This window comes from Ictalurus punctatus, chromosome 18 (assembly GCF_001660625.3).
Source record: "Ictalurus punctatus breed USDA103 chromosome 18, Coco_2.0, whole genome shotgun sequence".
NCBI lineage: Eukaryota > Metazoa > Chordata > Actinopteri > Siluriformes > Ictaluridae > Ictalurus > Ictalurus punctatus.
This window is the reverse complement of record NC_030433.2, coordinates 22,087,937-22,106,130: the sequence shown is the minus strand read 5'-3', so window position 1 is coordinate 22,106,130 and position 18,194 is coordinate 22,087,937. Positions and strand designations below refer to the sequence as shown.

At 41.4% G+C, this 18,194-nt stretch overlaps 1 protein-coding gene across 1 annotated transcript in view; it reads left to right on the top strand.

Annotated features, from left to right (window-relative positions):
- Positions 1 to 222: 222 nt before the first annotated feature.
- The window catches only part of si:dkeyp-23e4.3 (rho GTPase-activating protein 7), a 45,423-nt gene continuing 27,451 nt past the window's right edge, over positions 223 to 18,194 (top strand). Inside the window, exon 1 of the mRNA XM_017492951.3 lies at positions 223 to 737. Coding sequence (XP_017348440.1) covers positions 623 to 737 — 115 coding nt within the window. The 5' untranslated portion in view covers positions 223 to 622. The remainder of the gene's footprint in view (positions 738 to 18,194) is intronic.

Below are 18,194 nucleotides of genomic sequence, written 5' to 3'. Positions count from 1 at the left end.
TATTTTCTGTGCTAAAAGAAAGCATGGTTCATGTATTCAAACCCGACCGCTGTGCAAAAAGAAACACGAACACTTAAAATGTCAGTTAGAAGAGAACTTCTGCTTTTGCTTTTGAAAGGGGAAGATGTACGAGACCAAACAACACACAACAGACGGTTATTCATGCAGTTCCCCAGACTCGTGTCTGTCTCTCTGTCTCTCTCTCTCTCTCAACCTTAATATTTATCACAGTACTCTGCAGACAGACGAGTGCGTGTACGTGCGAGTGTGTATGAGAGAGATAATTATGTCTGTACAGATGGAGAAGCATCTCTCGCTCTGAAGCAAGAAGTTTAATGCTCATCCCGTATTTCGTTTTCGGTGTCTTTGACCCCTAGTTTGTGTGTGTGGAGGGAAAACATTTTCTCTCCTGCCCCCCGCCTCCCTCGCTCACTCACTCTCACATGCTTGAAGGAGAGTGTGTGCCAAATTACATACAGACTTTTTTGCATCAAGGGTGAAAACTTGGAAGCAAAACTTTTCCTCCTCTTGCTACGCTCAGCTGCCTAAACTCACTCACGTCTCTGGGCAGATGGAGTGAGGAGAAAGAGCGTCGAGCGCTTCTCAGAACAGCACATGGATAATGGCACGCAGGGTGAAAACTCCACTACGGAGGTCCTTCAGCGAGCATGTGAAGGACTCGACCAATAAGGCGTGGGATATATTCTGGAGAAGCGCACGTGAGAAACGTCTATCAGGTAGAGCTACATGAATGATGGTGTATACTTGATTTGATGAGGTCAATTGCATTGTTTTGTTTTTTTTTGTTTGTTTGTTTTCCCCCTGGTATTGTTGCATTTTATAAAGAATGAGGGTCGAGTTCTGGGTTGTTCCAGAGATGCTTAATCAGATGTTTAAGGGGAAGATGGTGACGGTTTGCTTGCAATAGTAAAAAATAAAAATGAATCATTTGGGCTTGTTGCATAAATGTGGACGTCAGCTTCGCGGCATTAATGCTTGTCAGTGCAAATTCGGGAAGTTTATCACGGCTTCTGCCAAGTTGCGACTTAATACATCAGCAAAAAAAAAAAAAAAAAAAAAAAAGTTGGATTTTTTTATTTTATTTAAAACTCATTATAGAACAAGGCGTAAAGAGGTGACACTGAGGAATAGATGAATTGGCAATGTGCATACATTTGCAAGCTTTTCGGACTATATTAACCAGACAAGGCTAATTCCTCACATAGCTATTATTCGCAATCTTCTGAGAATCCTCAGGAAGTGGCCCCGGGTTAGCAGGAACTTCTGAGAGAACCCGATTTCCTCCTACCATCTCTCCTCGCGTGCTCGTTTCGGGTTGGTGTTTATGACGGCACTGTCCAAATATTTGTGCCCGAGATGACCCAAGATGTCATAACAAGTACGGTCACGCGCAGCCGAGCTCAAGATGAAGCAGCTACAGCATCTAAAACGTGCAATAACTCCAAACGGCCCACGAGACCTCTACAAAGAGCAATAAAAGCGAGGCTTTGTTGCAGAGCACTAAATCTAAATCAATAAAATCAAATGAGGTACTATGGACAACGATGCAGCCGCCAGAGTGCTTTGGAGAACATGAGAGCCAACGTAAAGAGAACGTATCGCTTGGAAAAACTGAAAGAAGAAGTCGGAGTAAACATCTGGTTCTGGGAGAAAGAGGTGTGACCAAGCCTGATCTGCTTTTTGTCCATGACTATTTTGTAATCCTGACCCAAGTCTTTTGCAAGAAGGCTGATCAATTTGTGTTTCTCGCTCAGATCATGTAAGCATTACCTCATTTCATGCACCAGAGCCATGTGTTTGTGTGTTTGTGTGTGTGCGCTTAAATGGTGGACTTAGCGAGAGGAAAGAAAGGGGCTGAACGCTATTATGATGCAGAGCAGGCTCTGAGTTTGGAGAGATTACTGTGAGAAACCCTTCCCAGATGTTGCAATCTCAAAAAAAAAAAAAAAAAAAGAAAGAAAGAAAGAAAGAAAACATACACAGCTGGGAGGGGGGGGATGGGGTCAGGTTTCACATTTTTCTTGGCTACAACATCATCAAAAAGACCCTCTAAAAAAAGCAATGATCGATTGAAAAAGCCCCTCTGAAAAAGCTATGAACCCCCCCCCCATCCATCTCGGCCATGAATAGTTTAGAATATCTGGTTCCAAAGCGTTTTATCAGAGACGGTTGAGGATTTTGATACCTCACATCTGTGAAAGTCATCGTAGTCACGCTACGCCGTCAGCGAGGCGATCGTTGCTATCACTATCAGTAAACTTAAGAATGGAGTTGAGACTCGGGGCTTGTGAAGACATTTTCCACCCGAGAATAAAAACCTTTCTGAGCTCCACGTAAACACTTCAGTTGGCGAGAATGTGATGGATCAGAACAGATGATGAACTACCAGATAGCGAAGTTTAGCATTGATTTCACAGCCATTAAGAATACACAAGAGCCAAACTTCATGAATCATCTGAAGATCTGGCTTTCAGAATGTGAACCTTGGAGATATTTGTCATTATTATTATTATTATTATTACTACTACTACTACCACCATGCCGTTCGATTCCAGTTCACTTGAGCGAGCTTTACAACATTATTGTTCGAGGATTTCTTTACGGTTTTAGACTTTCTTTTGACTTCCTTGGCCGGCATTCCATCGAATCACCATCAGTGTCCGTTTATTATCTGAACGAATGATTCCATAGCACGGAATCCATTTCAGCTCTTTGAAAATAACATAAGGTGTCGATCATAAGGGGTCCGGGCACTGTATAATAAATCTCCGATTTACGGTTTATAAATGATTCATTACGAATCACATGGCTATTTATTTACAATGGAAAATACTGGGTTCTTATTGGCTTGTTGTTGGCAGCCATGTTTGTTCACCGCATCAGCTGAGGATCTCTTTTCACAGGAAGTAGAATCCCGATTCGTTTCCACTTCACGAAAACAAACCGAAGGGAAATCGTTCAACGTATCGCCAGGAGATCGCGAGGTCGAATACCCAGGAGTCCTACAGAGTACAACCGGCTGTTCGCTATCGGTGGGAGGAGCATACTTTCTCTCCCCTGTCAATCACAGCATTTCACTAGCGAATCGTGGGCATCTGTGAGCTCATGTACGCAAAAGAGTTCGAATAGCGCTTTCCTCAGAGTGCGTTACGTTGCCACGTGATGCAGCAGGAGCAGCAGTTCGAAGTGATTTGATTTACGCGCCTCTGGGGGGGGGACCCCACACACGATATCTTGTTAGATCCTTTTTAACAATTTCAGACACCTCAGAACCTTCTAGACTGAATTTTTCTACATTGTTCCCATGCGTAGGCTTACAGTATGTATATGAGTAAATGTTCTAATTTCGAAGAATATTTTCACATGAATGTAGACCAGAGAAAACAGCGGGGGATTTTTATTTATTTATTTATTTATTTTTAAAATCTAGTTCTTTCAGCATTGCACTTGATTTCTTGGTTGCTTCCCTGACAAATCCCCTCTTTACCTGATCACTGACTTTGGTGGTTGCACCATATTCATTTTTTAATAATGGATTTAATGACACTCCATGGGATATTCACATGCGATGGACTTTATATCCCACTCCACGGGATATAAGGTCTGCAGCAACAAGGTTAACACTATATACGCTAATGCTTTTTAGGATATCCTGCATGGATACCGTTTTAAAGTGTATAATTGGTAATGGAATGAATAGAACGGAAAGAAGTTTGTACAGGATCATGGGAAATTCAGGACAGCAAAAGGTACACCGTGTCCGGAAAATTTTCCAGATGAAACTCTTACAAGGCTGCATTGTTTGCAAACATTTAACTCAGACTTGACTCAATGCCTTCCAGCCTCCATATTATTGCTTCAGTAGGCAGTATTCTTTAACACTGACACATCCATGAACGTCCACGGGCATGTACTGACCAACGTAACACACTTTCAGTACAAGTCCAGTTAATACTTTGTCCAGTAATCATAGATAGCTGTGGTATTCACCAGTCTTTGAAATTAGAGGACTTTAAAATTCTTTCTGGCTACTAAGCGATGACATCCTGCAGTGCCCAAGTGCAACTCGTACAAACCCAGAGGCTAATAGCTCATAAACACACTGACCTCTATAAGAAGCAGAAAGGTCCAACAAATTATCTTCCTGTTTATGACTTCCCTTCCTTTATATACCTCATTTCCTCCATTTTAAATCATCTCCAACAATGCTTCCTCCTCTCGACTCTCTCATTTTCACTAGGACTAAGATGATTATCCTACATAATGGCCGTGGCTAAAGGTTTTTTCATTATGCATGGATTGGTCCAGCACTTCTACAGCAGCTGTCAATCCTGCCCTGAAGATATTAAATCAATTTCTTAAATCAGCACATTTTCAGGGACACTGCACTCTAGCGCCTTTGTAAATGGTGTGCCTTGAAGACCAATGATTGAGAGCTAAGCCGGTTCAAACAGGTCTAAATCTTTCCTTTAATCTCATCGGCAAGTGAGTCGGTACGACTGTGATGTCAAATGTGTCGCATAAATGTGAACATTAAAGTTGGTTTGTGTCCTGCTGACATGAACATCCTTTTATCTGTATCTGTATAGTGCTCCAAATCTCTCTAGCGCTATCTGAACCGGAAGTGGGCATGGTCTGGACAGGAAGTTTGTGGGGTTTTTTTGTTTTTTCGTTTAATGCGAACCCTACCCCCATCTCCCAGGAACACTGGAAAGCACTGGGAAGGAGGGGGCGGGTTTGCTGAGAAAAAGAGTCATTTTCTCCCATTCACAAAATACAACAAATAGCAATTTGTAGCTACGTAACACGTAACACACCCCTCTGAACGTCTACAATTCCTCAACCTCAGCTACATCATTTAAGTTCATCATCAGACTCAACCGCGGGTTCCGGTGGAACTTTCTGGCAAACTTTTTTTTTAACTCACTCAATGCGACTGGTTTAAAATGGTTTTACTTTACTGCTGCAGCGAAAACGAACAGTGCGCCTACTATTTATATCGGTTCATTTCGAACAGGAAGTATCGATATATCCGGTTACATCCCTAAAAGGATGAACGAACGGAAACTGCAAACGGATCACGTTCGTGTTAATGCACGCGATCTTGGCTTGTCCCGTGGACTTTATATCTGACCGGTTACTTGTGCATGAAAGTAAATACATTATTATTTTTTTTGGGATGGAGGGCCTTTTTGTCCCCAGTTTTGTTGTCAAAAATGTAACTGGATATCCAATGCTAGCTAGCTTGATTAGCCTAACATCTTTTCCACCTCAAAACTCCAGGGTCGCCAGTTTGATCCTGAAAACACTAACACACACAAGAACGTTTCTAAAATACTTTTGCACATTAACTCCACAGACCAGTTCAGACATCGCTTGGTCCTTTAAGCAGAGTCACAAATGACCAACAGCACCTGCGTTCATCATCAGCACTTTCCTCCTTCTTTATGGCCGGTGAAATAGAAGTGGCTTTGCAATTCAAGAATGCTTGGACTGTGAAAATATTCATCTGCACCGCTTCACCCAAGAGTGACTCCAAGTTGTGCTGAAACCCCAGCTCTTGAAGACGTGCTCGTTGGCGAATTTCTAGGAAAAGTGAAATCCGTGTCTTTCAAGCACACTTCCTGTAGTCAGCCAAGCAGTATGCTGGTTTGCATCAACAGAAATGAAGAGAGACAGGTTTTGTCATTTTCTCAGGTCATGAGACACCCCCCCTAAATCCCTTCCCTTGTATACGAGTCTATACAGTGACTTATATACTGCTCTTGGTAAGCAGGTGTGATCTTGAAGGACTGTCCCGACTCAGTGTCTTATACTTAAGCATACAGACTGGCCACCTCACAGAAACGTGGGACCGTAGATCTGTGTATATGCTGTTACCAAGACGCAAAACTTCATTTTCTGTCCTGCAAGCAATCTAATTACTCCCATGTGTATGAAGTGAAGGTCCATAATCTTTTATATAGCTTAAGAAAAAGAAATAATGAGCTATAAAAGAAGCTCTTCTACTTACTCAATAGGCATTCCCCACGTGCCAACCGAGCACTTAAAAGGACCCAGGAGGCCTTCCTGGCAAGTTTCCATACATATTGTAATTTTTATAAACAGTCATGGGGAACTAAGGAATGTTACAGTAAAGTGAGAGGTTTTATAGAAGTTTCAGTTCATCCATTTGGTCATTTTCCTAATGGAAACCACCTTTATCCGGTTACTCAGCGGTTCAGAGTGATGTGGAAAAGCCACAAATTTGCTCTTTGCATTATAGAAAGTGTTTCTGTTGGCGTCACTTGAGACACTTCTCCAAGCAGATGATCCGCCCAGAGTGTCGTCAAGTTGATCTCTGTGGCACGTCCCTGAGCGGAGTTCATCGTCCCGTGATCAATGGAAACGTTCATGCTCAGTGAGTAAATGTTCTTGAGGCTGATAAAGCAAAAGATGCATGAGCCAGCCATCAGGGCTGAGAGCTCAAGCAGAAACCGAAGATGATCGCAGATCTCGTAGCATCGGTTTTCACCGCTGCACCACCAAACGCGTGAGGTCTGGAACAGCCGACGAGTCCCAACTGCAATTCAAATCTATCTCAGGTTGGAATTCATTTTTCCTTCAGCTCAGTGAACGTAGAGGGGTTTTTAGAAAGAAAGAAAAAAGAAAAACTGTTTGTACTTCATTTATTATTATGTTATTATTATTTTTTTTTACTAATATATATATATATATATATATATATATATATATATAATTTCCATTGAGAAAATGCAATAAAAAAAATACTTATCTTTGGCGAATAAAAGCATTATTCTCCATTATTATTAATAACTCAATGGTTATTATTATTAAAAAAATTTTACTTATGCAAGTTTAAAGATTAAGTATAAAGTTCTAAAATTATATCAGCTATTGGGAAGGGAGGAGAGAAGAGAAAAGGTAAATGAAGCACATGAAAATGAATCATATGGAAAATGAATAAATAAATTAAAACGTAAAATTATATCAGCTACTTCCAATCCATTTTTAATATAATATAATATAATATAATATAATATAATATAATATAAATAAATAAATAAATAGAGTTTATCACGATATCTCAGTTGACAATTTATTACGCTATCATTACGACATCACGGGCAGTGCTCAGAAGCTTTTCAGAGGAGACCTGAACTTGGCAGAGTTTCGGCATCCTGCGGTCTTTTATTGCACTTAACATGTTACAGACATGTGGGTTGTTCTAAGGAAATACACCATGTCCTGGACATTACATGTCTTATTATAGCAGATAGACCAGATCAAACCTTGTTCTACACCGAGCTCATCTGCTTCATTTTTGTGTCGATTTATTTATATACTTATATCGTTCTCTAGTTTTTAGAGACCAGTGACTGAGATGGGTAATGAGCAGAATACGAAAGCAGGTCCATCAAACTGTTCTTTATCATTCTTTTTACTTGCAAGAACAACGTACGTGTGCGTGCGTGCGTGCGTGTGTGTGTGTTGGGCGGTTGTGTGCGCTAATGGGTTCTGTTCTTAGATGTTAAAACTTAATTAAAAATGGAAGCATCCAGCCATAAAATGCACTCTGGTGAAAGTCAAAAAGTTGCGACGATAAAATAAAATGTTTTTAACTGATAAACTTGACGCCGTGTTTTCATGTGGAAAAGTAACTCTCGCTTATTTACTTATTCAAAACCCACTTCTTTCGTTTGAAAGCAGCTCCGCCACGTTTGCCTGAAAACGCCGTTCGTTCTCTGCAAGTTTGCGTCTACGTGACTAGCGCTACGGAGTTTGCTAACGGAACAATCAGAAGTAAAATATAGTGTAAATAACCGATATTTAACATTAGCTTGAGTCTGACCAGCTAAGTGCGTTAGCTAATGGAATCGGTGCTAGTCTAACTTGGCGTTAGCAAAGAAAACAGGCTAACTTAGTTCAATATAATCAGCTCAAGTTAGCAAAGCATTAAATCTTACTGTACTTCAACGTGCTTTTAGACGGAGCTCATGCCGTGTATAGAGGTAATGGAGACGCCTCATTTTATACGAGTCTTTATTTACTGGAATATTTTAATCGAGGACCGCTCATCCTCAACTTCCACACTGCGGTCCGGTGGATTATCCGTCTTCAGACGCGCATGGATAGCTACAGCACATCATATTGTGTGGCACGAGAAGAGCGGCGCAGAGGATGAACCGTCACGATTCTTGATTGATGTATAGCGTACAGTCATTGGCTGGATGAAGGATGAAGAGGACAAGCGTTCAGCGTCAAGTAAAGTATAAACACATCCAAATAATACTCAAATATAGCAACGAAGTACCTTTACTGACGAATTTTCCACTCCTGGTTCTGTTTGCCCTTTATGAAGTTCTGAGGAACGAGAACAACGTGTTCTGCCAGCCCACAGGGTTCACATTTTGTGCGTATAAATGTATTTAATCAACATCGTACGGCTGCGTCGTTTACACCTTCTCACCTAAACGCTGCTGGAATCGAAACGACATTAAAATCCTGCGCTTTTGTTCATAACGCACTTTATTTTTCTTGACGTTTCTGGATTTCCACACTTGCCGTGCGACTCCCTTTACTTCCCTCAAATTTATTACCTCCGTCTCTCTTCTCCGCTGCCTTATCTGCACCATCATACCTCCCTCCATCTCTGTCTCTCCTCCCTTGCCCTATCGCTCTCGTGCTTATTGCATCCCTCCCGCTTCCTCCATTGATTCTCCAACTTCTCCTTCTCGCAGTAGTCTTGCTCCCTCTCATCTTTCTCAATCTCTCTTTCTCTGTCTCCTTTATGGAATGCATGCATCTCCACTTCTACGATTTAAAAAAAAAAAAAAAAAAAGGCGTGGGGCCGGTGTAGTGATGGATTCTGGACAGCCCAGAAAGAGTTCCCGTTTCGGCTCAGCCGAGGGCCCGATAGTGCTGGGTAAGCAGGTCAGGAGGGTTGGCGGGAAAATAAAACAGCTGAGTGGAATGTAATATGGTGGAGAAAAGCCTGAAGGGGTGTAAATCTTTCCAGAGGGGAAAGAGAGAGAGTAAGAGAGAGAGAGTAAGAGAGAGAGAGAGGGTAAGCTGTGGGTAAACAGGGAGGAAACGGTCACCTTACATATCTGATCCAATTTGTAGCTTGGGCAGGATGAATGGAGTGCCTGTGTAAACATGAAGACATCTCGGTGGAAAGATGCAAGGTAGCTGATGATATCGTGGTTAGATAGATGCATCTGTATCAAGACCCCGAAAACTCCAAGAGTATTTTTGGTTCACAATATTTTTTCCCCGTTTCCTCTCCTCGAAACTGTGGGACTTTTATTATTTTATGAAATCGGGTTTCGAGATCAGGTGTGCAGTGAAGAGGTTTACCTAGAACTGAGAACATCCTCAGCACAACAGCGTTCCTTTAGGTCCAATTAGTGTATGTAGCTTAAATGGGCTTTAAATGTACACTGCATCCTTCCATCCATATATCCATCCATCCATTTTCCATACCGCTTATCCTACACAGGGTCATGGGAGAGCCTGGAGCCTATCCCAGGGGACTCGGGGCACAGAGCGGGGGACAGCCTGGACGGGGCGCCGACCCATCGCAGGGCACAACTGCACACACATGCACAAATTCCCACACTATGGAACGTTTGGAAAATGCCAAATCAACCTACAACACATGTCTTTGGACAGGATGAGGAAACCCCCCGTAGCACGAGAACATGCACACAGTGCAGAGGCGGGATTCGAACCCCCAACCCCGGAGGTGCGAGGCAAACGTGCACGCTACAGAACATCCTCAAGGTCCTATAAATTAAGCTTCAACCCTAAGATGAACATTTGTACCCTGAAAGGTTCAGATTGTGTGTGTGTCGTTGTATTCGCATACATCTTAGCAAGATTGATCAATAGCAAGCACTATTTAGACCAGGGGTGTCAAACATGTCAGACGGCACAATAAAAGCTTCTAACACGGCCCACCATAGGAGTTTAACTTAATAATAATTTAATGCTCCAAATCGTCTTGGGGACTGGACTTGATTTTGAAAATATTGTCAAAATGGTATTTGGTATTTGTGCTATTGTATACCCAGATATACGAGTTCTTCCTCCACTTCGATATTATGGGCTATTTTGTGCAGATTCTTGAGATATAATCCCAATGAAATCCATTTCATTTCCGGGTTGTAACACTACAAAAAGTTAAGGGGGTGAATACTTATGCAAACCACTGTGACCCAAGTTCAATCTGTGCATTCAGAACAGATTTCAACAGATAAATACTGATAATAGAGGAGTTCTCGATGTGTCATCACCCACTAAACTGTTTTTTTTTTGGCCCGAGTTGGAATGAGTCGGCGATTTTTGTGCTTTTTTTATTTTGCGGAAAACTACTCGAACTGGCGAACTCACGACTGCACGAAACGTTCTTTCACAGTGATGTTTGTTGGTAAACGAGACCTTTTAGCTGTACTCACGTTCGACGCACGCGGACCGAAGAGGGTTTTGGGGCCGAAATCTGCGGAACGTCTGCGGTGATCTGCGTTTCCTCGATTTGGCGTCGATTTCTGCGAGCGCAAGATCCTGGAGGGACCGTAATACGTCCGTACGTCCATTAATCTAAAGCCAATACTTGTGTCTATACAGTTTAACTCATTTAAAAGTAAAGAAGCCCTGCTGTGTTTACTGTTGATTCGGTGAGCAGCCATGTCGATTTGAGGTCACTTGCTGAACTCGATGTTGAGGAGACGAGCTCCCGAGTAGGACTCGCAAATTGAGGGGGGATTTCCTTTGGATTTTCCTAGTCAGAGGGACGAGTTACGACCTTTTGTCGAACGCGGCATGGATCTAACGTGGCCTGTTATCCAACATGCTGTTCAGTTGTTCGACACCCCGATACTGATATCGATGAATTGAGATTTGACGTTTTTATTTTAATAAAATGTTCGAAGGTGATGATTAAAACAGTTCAAACCTTTGCCAACAGCTGAGAAATATAATCTGATATAATAGTCTCTAGGCTAATCAACTTTTTATTTGCCCGACATCAGAAGTAGCCGTGAAATTGCACACCAACTACTCCTTCAGTTTCCTAAAGAGGGCAGAGGAGTTTTTGTAATTCAAATGGTTCTCCCCATCTCTCTCTGTGTGTGGCTCATTTATAAAGAGGTCTGTTTCGGTCCTGCGATGAAACCGACAGCCTGCAATTTTTGGCCTCTGGGGTGGCTTTTCGTCTCTCTTTAGACGCTCAAAAGAACGCATCCTGGCAGGACATAATGAAGTACATTGACTTTAAAGCCATGGAACGCTGGTAGCCGGACTCCTCCGTGGTCAGCGCAGCTGGAAAGTCTTGCGTTTACAAACAGGAGTGACCTGGTGAAGGTGCCCGGGGCTAGCATTTTTCAGCTGTTGTCTTGGGGCTCTGATGGAGGCCATGCTTCTTCAGACTGCTAATGTGAGTTTCTCAGCGTGAAACCTGATGAAGTGTGGACTGGCGCTAGATACTTAGAGCATCTAAAAAAAAAATACAAAAAATAAATAAATAAAAAATGGAAAGTCAGTCGGAGGGACTCGTAATGTCGGCATTGCATTTGCGTAGGAGAAAAAAAATGAACGGTGCTGAGAAGAATGAATGACGGTGCTAGGACAGATTGGATCCATGAACGAAGAAGCACAGAGGAAGGACTTGATTCATCGTAGTAAACACGCGATGGTTTATTTGGCGTCATCCCATGCCGTAGAAAGAGCATGTCTACCTCCAAAGGGGCCTTGTTCCGTATCACAATGACAGATGAGGCTTCTACGCAGCTGTGTTAGCTTTAATGGAAGCCATGATCACAATGGAGTTAGCCGGTCCCATCTTCCAGCTCCTAAAAAGCCTCCTCACCTTGAAACTTCAGTCGGCTCTGTTTAGTCCTCGAATCTATCATGCGGCAGTGGCAGCGCTCTCTCCTGCCAAACCATGACTGCAGGCCTGAATAAGAGATGAGAGGCCCAATAATGTTTTAATAACTTATTCACCTATTCAAGACTTTTTCCCCTTTATTTGCCTCATCCCAATTCCGTAAGCCTTCTTTTCTTTCAACCTGGCACGGCAGACCGAAAGGAACAAATTGATTCTCCTTTTTCCTTTTCTTTCTTTTTCTTTTTTTTTTTTTTTGCGCACCGGGCATAAAACATGATCGTGGCTGCATTCTGAATAAAAATGCTATGGAGGCTTATTGTCTTTCTCTCCACGAACATGCTTCTTTGAACGTAAACATAAATCCGAAAAAAAAAAAAAAAAAAAATATGCTGGATGGATTGTTTTACCTCAGCAAATGTTCCTCTCTGGCACCAGAGAGCAATACCGAGTAATAATAAAACAAACAACAACAAAAAAAAACTAAATCAAAGAAGCTGCTATTAATCAAGTTAAAGGACTATGCCTTGTAATGCTTCCAAATTTCTGTCTGGCGTTGGCTTTTCCTGACACACTTGACCTGCCTATTGACTCTCTCTACAAAGTTTAAGATGGGGTAATGTTTCAACTTCTACATTGCTCTTCTGATCTCCAAAAACAGCTTGACCGGCCTATCAATTACGCCATTGAAATAAGACAATGTGGGAAGCATTTAATCAGGAAATGAAGCAACCATGAGGGTTACTGTGCCATTTGTTTACCCTCTCTGAATGCACTTCATTTCCTGTTGGAAAGCATATCCGTTCTGTGATATAGATCTGATAAACAAAGTTTCACTTCTTGCTAGCGGTAATAGCGATCGCTTAGCGCCTCTGGACCACCAAAAGGGTGTGGGGGGGGGGGGGGGGGGGGGGGGCGCACACTTTACTATCATTCCATGTGGTGTGTAAAGAATAGAAACAAATGCAATTTATGTAGCTAAGTTCGGTAACTAAGGTCAGAAGATCATAGAAGCGGCGATTGTGAAGCGTTCTTATACATCTCTGGTGGGGAAAAAAAAAAAAAAAAAAAAACACGAAAAGAAAAAAGCAGAAGAGGGGAAACGGACCCAAAACACCAGGAAGGAATGAATACAAATGAATCGGATTTAGTCACATGGTCCGCTTTCTTGCTTCTGCTTATTGATGTAATGGAAATGGCGATAAAAAAAAAAAAGTTAGTGGCTAACTTACTTTTTAATATATACTTTATTATAATTGGTATTTACTGTTTAGAATCGACATGGCACGATACCACTTTTTCTTTTGCAATACCCAAACCTCGAGGATCAGCCGATACCGATAATGTTTTCTTTGAAAGCTACTAAGCTTTAATTCTTTTTTTTTTTTTCTTTTTTTTTTTAAAGCTAAAGCACTTCACAGTAAAACTCTTTCAGGCAAAAATTACTTACATTGTAAATACAATAAATATAATAAAGTATCAATATTATAAAAATCTGACCTAATAAAAGGAGCGGGAAAAAAAAAACCCTTTGAAGTCCCGTCCCCCCCCCCACCCCAACCGGTTCTGGTATGTTAGTTTAGATATTTAATTCCTTGTGGATATATTTATTTATTTATTTATTTATTTTTTTAAATCAAATTATTTATTAAACCCCTCGCCATGTTTTTCCCTTCATCCGACAGTAATGAAATATTCCTTCTGTTCATTCTTGATATACAAAGTAATATACAGTCATTGGTGTGGGCATTAAACGTTCAGAAACGTCTCCATCTCTGCTTTCATCCCTGAAAGACTGTCCGAAAATCACTTCTGCGATGCTCAGTGTTTTTGTCATCTTATCAGGATTTATTGTTAACGGGCTCGTATATGAACAGGCACCGGATGTACTGAAGACATCATGACAATCGACCGATCCTTCATTCTTGATGGCGCTGCTGTGGATATTCAGAGCCAGTTTCTGAGCTTTGTCTAATCGAGTTGGTGATACAGTACATGAGGCAGGTTCTCAATAACAGGAAATTGAAGCACGCTGTGCAGAAGGATCTGTCCGCTCTGAGAGGATGCATCGAGGTACGTTCACACATACAGCGATCAAAGAGCAACCGTTTTCCATGAGGGCTGGCGACTTCCGGGGACATGAGCGACAGTGGCAAACTCTAGAAAAGTTATGCAAATTTGGAGTGACTTGGAGTGCGGTGACTATCAACGGGAGTGAAGACAGTAGAACGCATACATGATACGTGATCCACCATGCTGCCTGAGAGTCCAAATTGTTTTGTGGACTCAGACAGTCTGGCGCTCGTCAAAGATAGGCGGCCGCAATGGCAAAAAACACACATTCGTAAGATATGATGTATATATACACACACACTTGTGAACGCTCTCCCTCCAGAACGTTTCATTTTAGCGGCAAGAAAGCTGGTTTGTTGTTAAAAGTGGAATGCTAGTTGCGCCACCCACTGATCAGAGTTACTCTGGAAACCAGCAGTAGGAACCCCTGCTGGTGACTTCACAGTATAGCATACCTGTGGTGTTGGTTAAATGTAGGGGATTGTCTAATGAAAGCACAAAAGGAAGCACAAAAGTAGTTGCAAATCGTGACACTAACTCTGAGCTGTGAGATATTACCTTGCAGTTGCAGGTTTAAAAAGTTGCAAATGCATTATATTAAAGTCATAATTGTGAGGTTTATCTGCATAATAATATTTTCTCATACACAGCAGAAACTTCCATAGAAAGGATTAACCTTTAATAACCAAAAAAGCCAGCTTATAAATCCGACACATAAAGACGACGACGACAAACCAAGTCTGGCCTAACTCAAATTCTTCATGAAACAACTTTTTCACAAGTCCAATTTCTATCAATGTCCCTTTGCAGTTCTCAGAGCCAAAGTCCAAACCGAAAAAAAAAAAAGAAAAAGGCCTACCATATTCCTGAATTTCAGAAATTGGTCATGCAAAAGAAAACCCAAATCGTCCACCGAGCCAGAAAATGAAACACAGAAACATAACTCACCATTCTGAATGCTCAAATCTTCTTCTCAGATACAATACATCTGCTGTTAAGTCTCCCTGAAGAAAAGTTTTTTTGTTTGTTTGTTTGTTTTTTTTTAGCCTTAAGCTACTTAATGCACTCATAAACAAGAGCTGGCTAGTTTTCTATTGTTCTTTTTTCCCTCCAAAAACTCCCAAAATCCCTCCCCCTTTTCCTCTCATGTTGGCCACACCCTAATAAGCCTAAGCCAATGAAAAAAGAACAAGGTACAAGAAACATAAGAAAAGTAAATGCGTAAATAAACGTAATGGGACCGCACAGAAGACCCGCAACTAGCCCAAAACATCCGAGTATTGGAAAAGGGATGCATATATTTTTTTTCTTCTTTCTTACAATATATCTTACAGTAGAAATGGTTCTGTACATCATTGACACACTGTCTGCTCTTACACTTACACTTTTCCTTGGTTTGTGAAAATGTATTAGATTTCCTTCTGATTATTTGCTATAAAACAAGACCTTGGGAGTTCCTGCTCCTCCAGTAATTCCTGCCCCAATGGGCCTCTATTGATTAGCTCTTGTTGCAGTAACATTTTTGTCCACTAGGTGCAATAATAACTCTATGGAGTTAAACTGTGGGCACAGTGCACTACTGTACAATTGCATTAATAATTAAATGCATTAGTGGTTAGATATTGTGTGCATTATCTATCTACCGTGTGCACTTCATATAACGGCACATTGACGGCACAAATGATTACGCAGACATCATTAGTTGCTAAATACATTTATTAAGGGTTCGGCAACATATTACACCTCTGTCAAAAGTCAGTGTTTGTCGAGAGACCGATTACAGTTGTTAACAGACGGCACTCTTCATATGATTCTGATCCGCAGATGATATAATATGATATAAGACCAAATACTCAGCTGATGACTAAGTCGCTCCTCTGACTCACTTTTTTAGTCACTGGGTCGTACTGTATTTTGCTGTTTACACGCATACTGAGCTCTGTAAAGCCACGCGCTTGAACAGATAGTGACGTTCGATAGGAACGGATAGTGTGACGTTCTCATCAAAGCCGGCCTCATCGAACGCTCTGGCGTGAGGCTTTTGAATCGTTCCGTCTCGTCGATCGTGAAAAAACTCGAGCTTTACCGCAAACGGCTGCAGCAGGCTAATGCTAATGCCTCTCTTATTAGCTTTAGTCTCAGTGTCTCGCTAGTTAATGAACTGTAGTGTCAGGCGTTAATGTATTGTGGCCAATCGTTTGATGCGAGTTAATGAAAAAGTTTGGAGTGTAGGAAAAAGAAAAAGCAGGCCTGTGTGGGTTTTTCAATTCGCAAATTATAACAACAAACAACATAACTTTATTCATCTCCTGAGCTTCCTCAGCTACATCACTCGAGTTTAGAAAGCCATCTCAAAGGTCTACAGACGTCCTGTGGAACGTTCTGGAGACGACGTCTTGCTCAAATCAAAGAAAATATCGGCCATCGTCGACAACAGCCGCCACCTGACGACCATTTTATCGGATTTACTTCAGACTTCGAGGCTCGTTACATTCGAGAACGTTTAGAAACGTTCCGTCTGAATCCGTTACGAAGCCGAGACGCGGCGTATGAATTTATAACGCGTGTGTGAACGTACGGGGAGATTTCTATCCATTAAAGATGAAGAAAGAATGAAAGAATAATGATAATACGAATAATGAAAAACACGCACAATGGAGGGACACGTTCAGATTTATTTATTTATTTGTTTTAAATGTATTCTGCACAAGACGTGGTCCATACGGCGTTAAATGAAATCTGATTTATTTCATGAATTTCAGAGCCGTTCGTGAAGAAACGCGATTTTGGAGCTCGGCGAGGCGGTTTTAAAAATGTATCCGGGTTGTAAGGGATGTATTCGGTTACATCTCTACTATCTAGAGATTTTACTGCGTTAAAGCTCGTCGTGGCTGAAATATCAATTCACGATGATCATATTTTATGCCGTGGTTTTCAGTAATACTGTAGAACAACACGTTTACAATAAATTCTTCTCATCTTTCCCATCAATTACATCACCTTTATTCCCAAAGCTCAGATCGCATTTTCAAACCCAGCGGTGCGCAAACAACAAAACCGGATATAATAATGATGATGTCTGAAAAGCTTCCAGCTGTCATAACATTACAAACGCACGGAAACCCGAGGAAGGCGTCCGACACGAGTAATAACATAACTGTCCGTCTACATGACGGCAGACATTTTGATTGCCGTTTAGTTGCAGCGCCAGCACGGGCATGCTTAAATACGCATTCGAATCTTAATTAAAGTCATAATTAACTACGACTGTAATATTAAATAGTAGATGTGCTGTTTGTATTACTGCAGCGTTTAATACGACAAAATGATAAATACCTTAAGTATTTAAGTTTAAGTTAATCATGTATGTTATTTATTTATTTATTTATTTATTTATTTATTTTTTAATATTTATCGACTTGGCAATCTTGATATTTGATATTCTCTGGAACAAAATGTTTTGAGAGATGGAGAAACATCTTCCATCTGGATCATGTTAGAAATCCGGCAACGTCGAGTCAGGAGCCAGAAACCCGGTGTTGATCTTCAAGTCTCTGATGTCTAACTCAGACTTGACGGATGCTCAGATCAGATTTTTATCACTAGAGGCGTAACTTCAGAACGGCTTCGTCATCTCGAATCTACAGATTGAACAGGCCTAGCGTATGTAAGAAAAGAAGGAAGGAAGGAAGATAAAAAAGGGAAGGGGGTAAAGGAGAATGGAGATAAAGAGGAAGGAGGACTAATGCCGCCAGGTTCTGATGTGTTAAGTCACCGTGACACAACCTACCAAACCACAAGTAATGAGAAATACAAATGATCATATGATCAGAAGCAAATAATTAGAAGCATTTCCTTCACTCATCCGAGCGGAATGCTCATAACGGGTCATACTGTTACAAGAGATCGGCAGAATAATGTCAGAGCCGAACAGGACTTTGTAGTCAATAAGGAACTTAAAATGCGCCGTGGAATTCTTTTCCCGGTGAGGACACAACCTGGTTCCTTAAAGAGCAAGCAACACGTTACGATAGTACATCGCAGAGGTTAGGAAAGCAGGGCCTAGTTTCTCAACGCCGTTCGTGTGGCTACGTGTCTCAGACGCTAAGCGTCTTTTCGAGACGTCACAGGGCGAAGAAATGATAACGCACCGTCTAAGGTTATCATGTCGCAGTGTTTCTGATAGACCGAGTGTATCAGGAATGACGGGACCGAC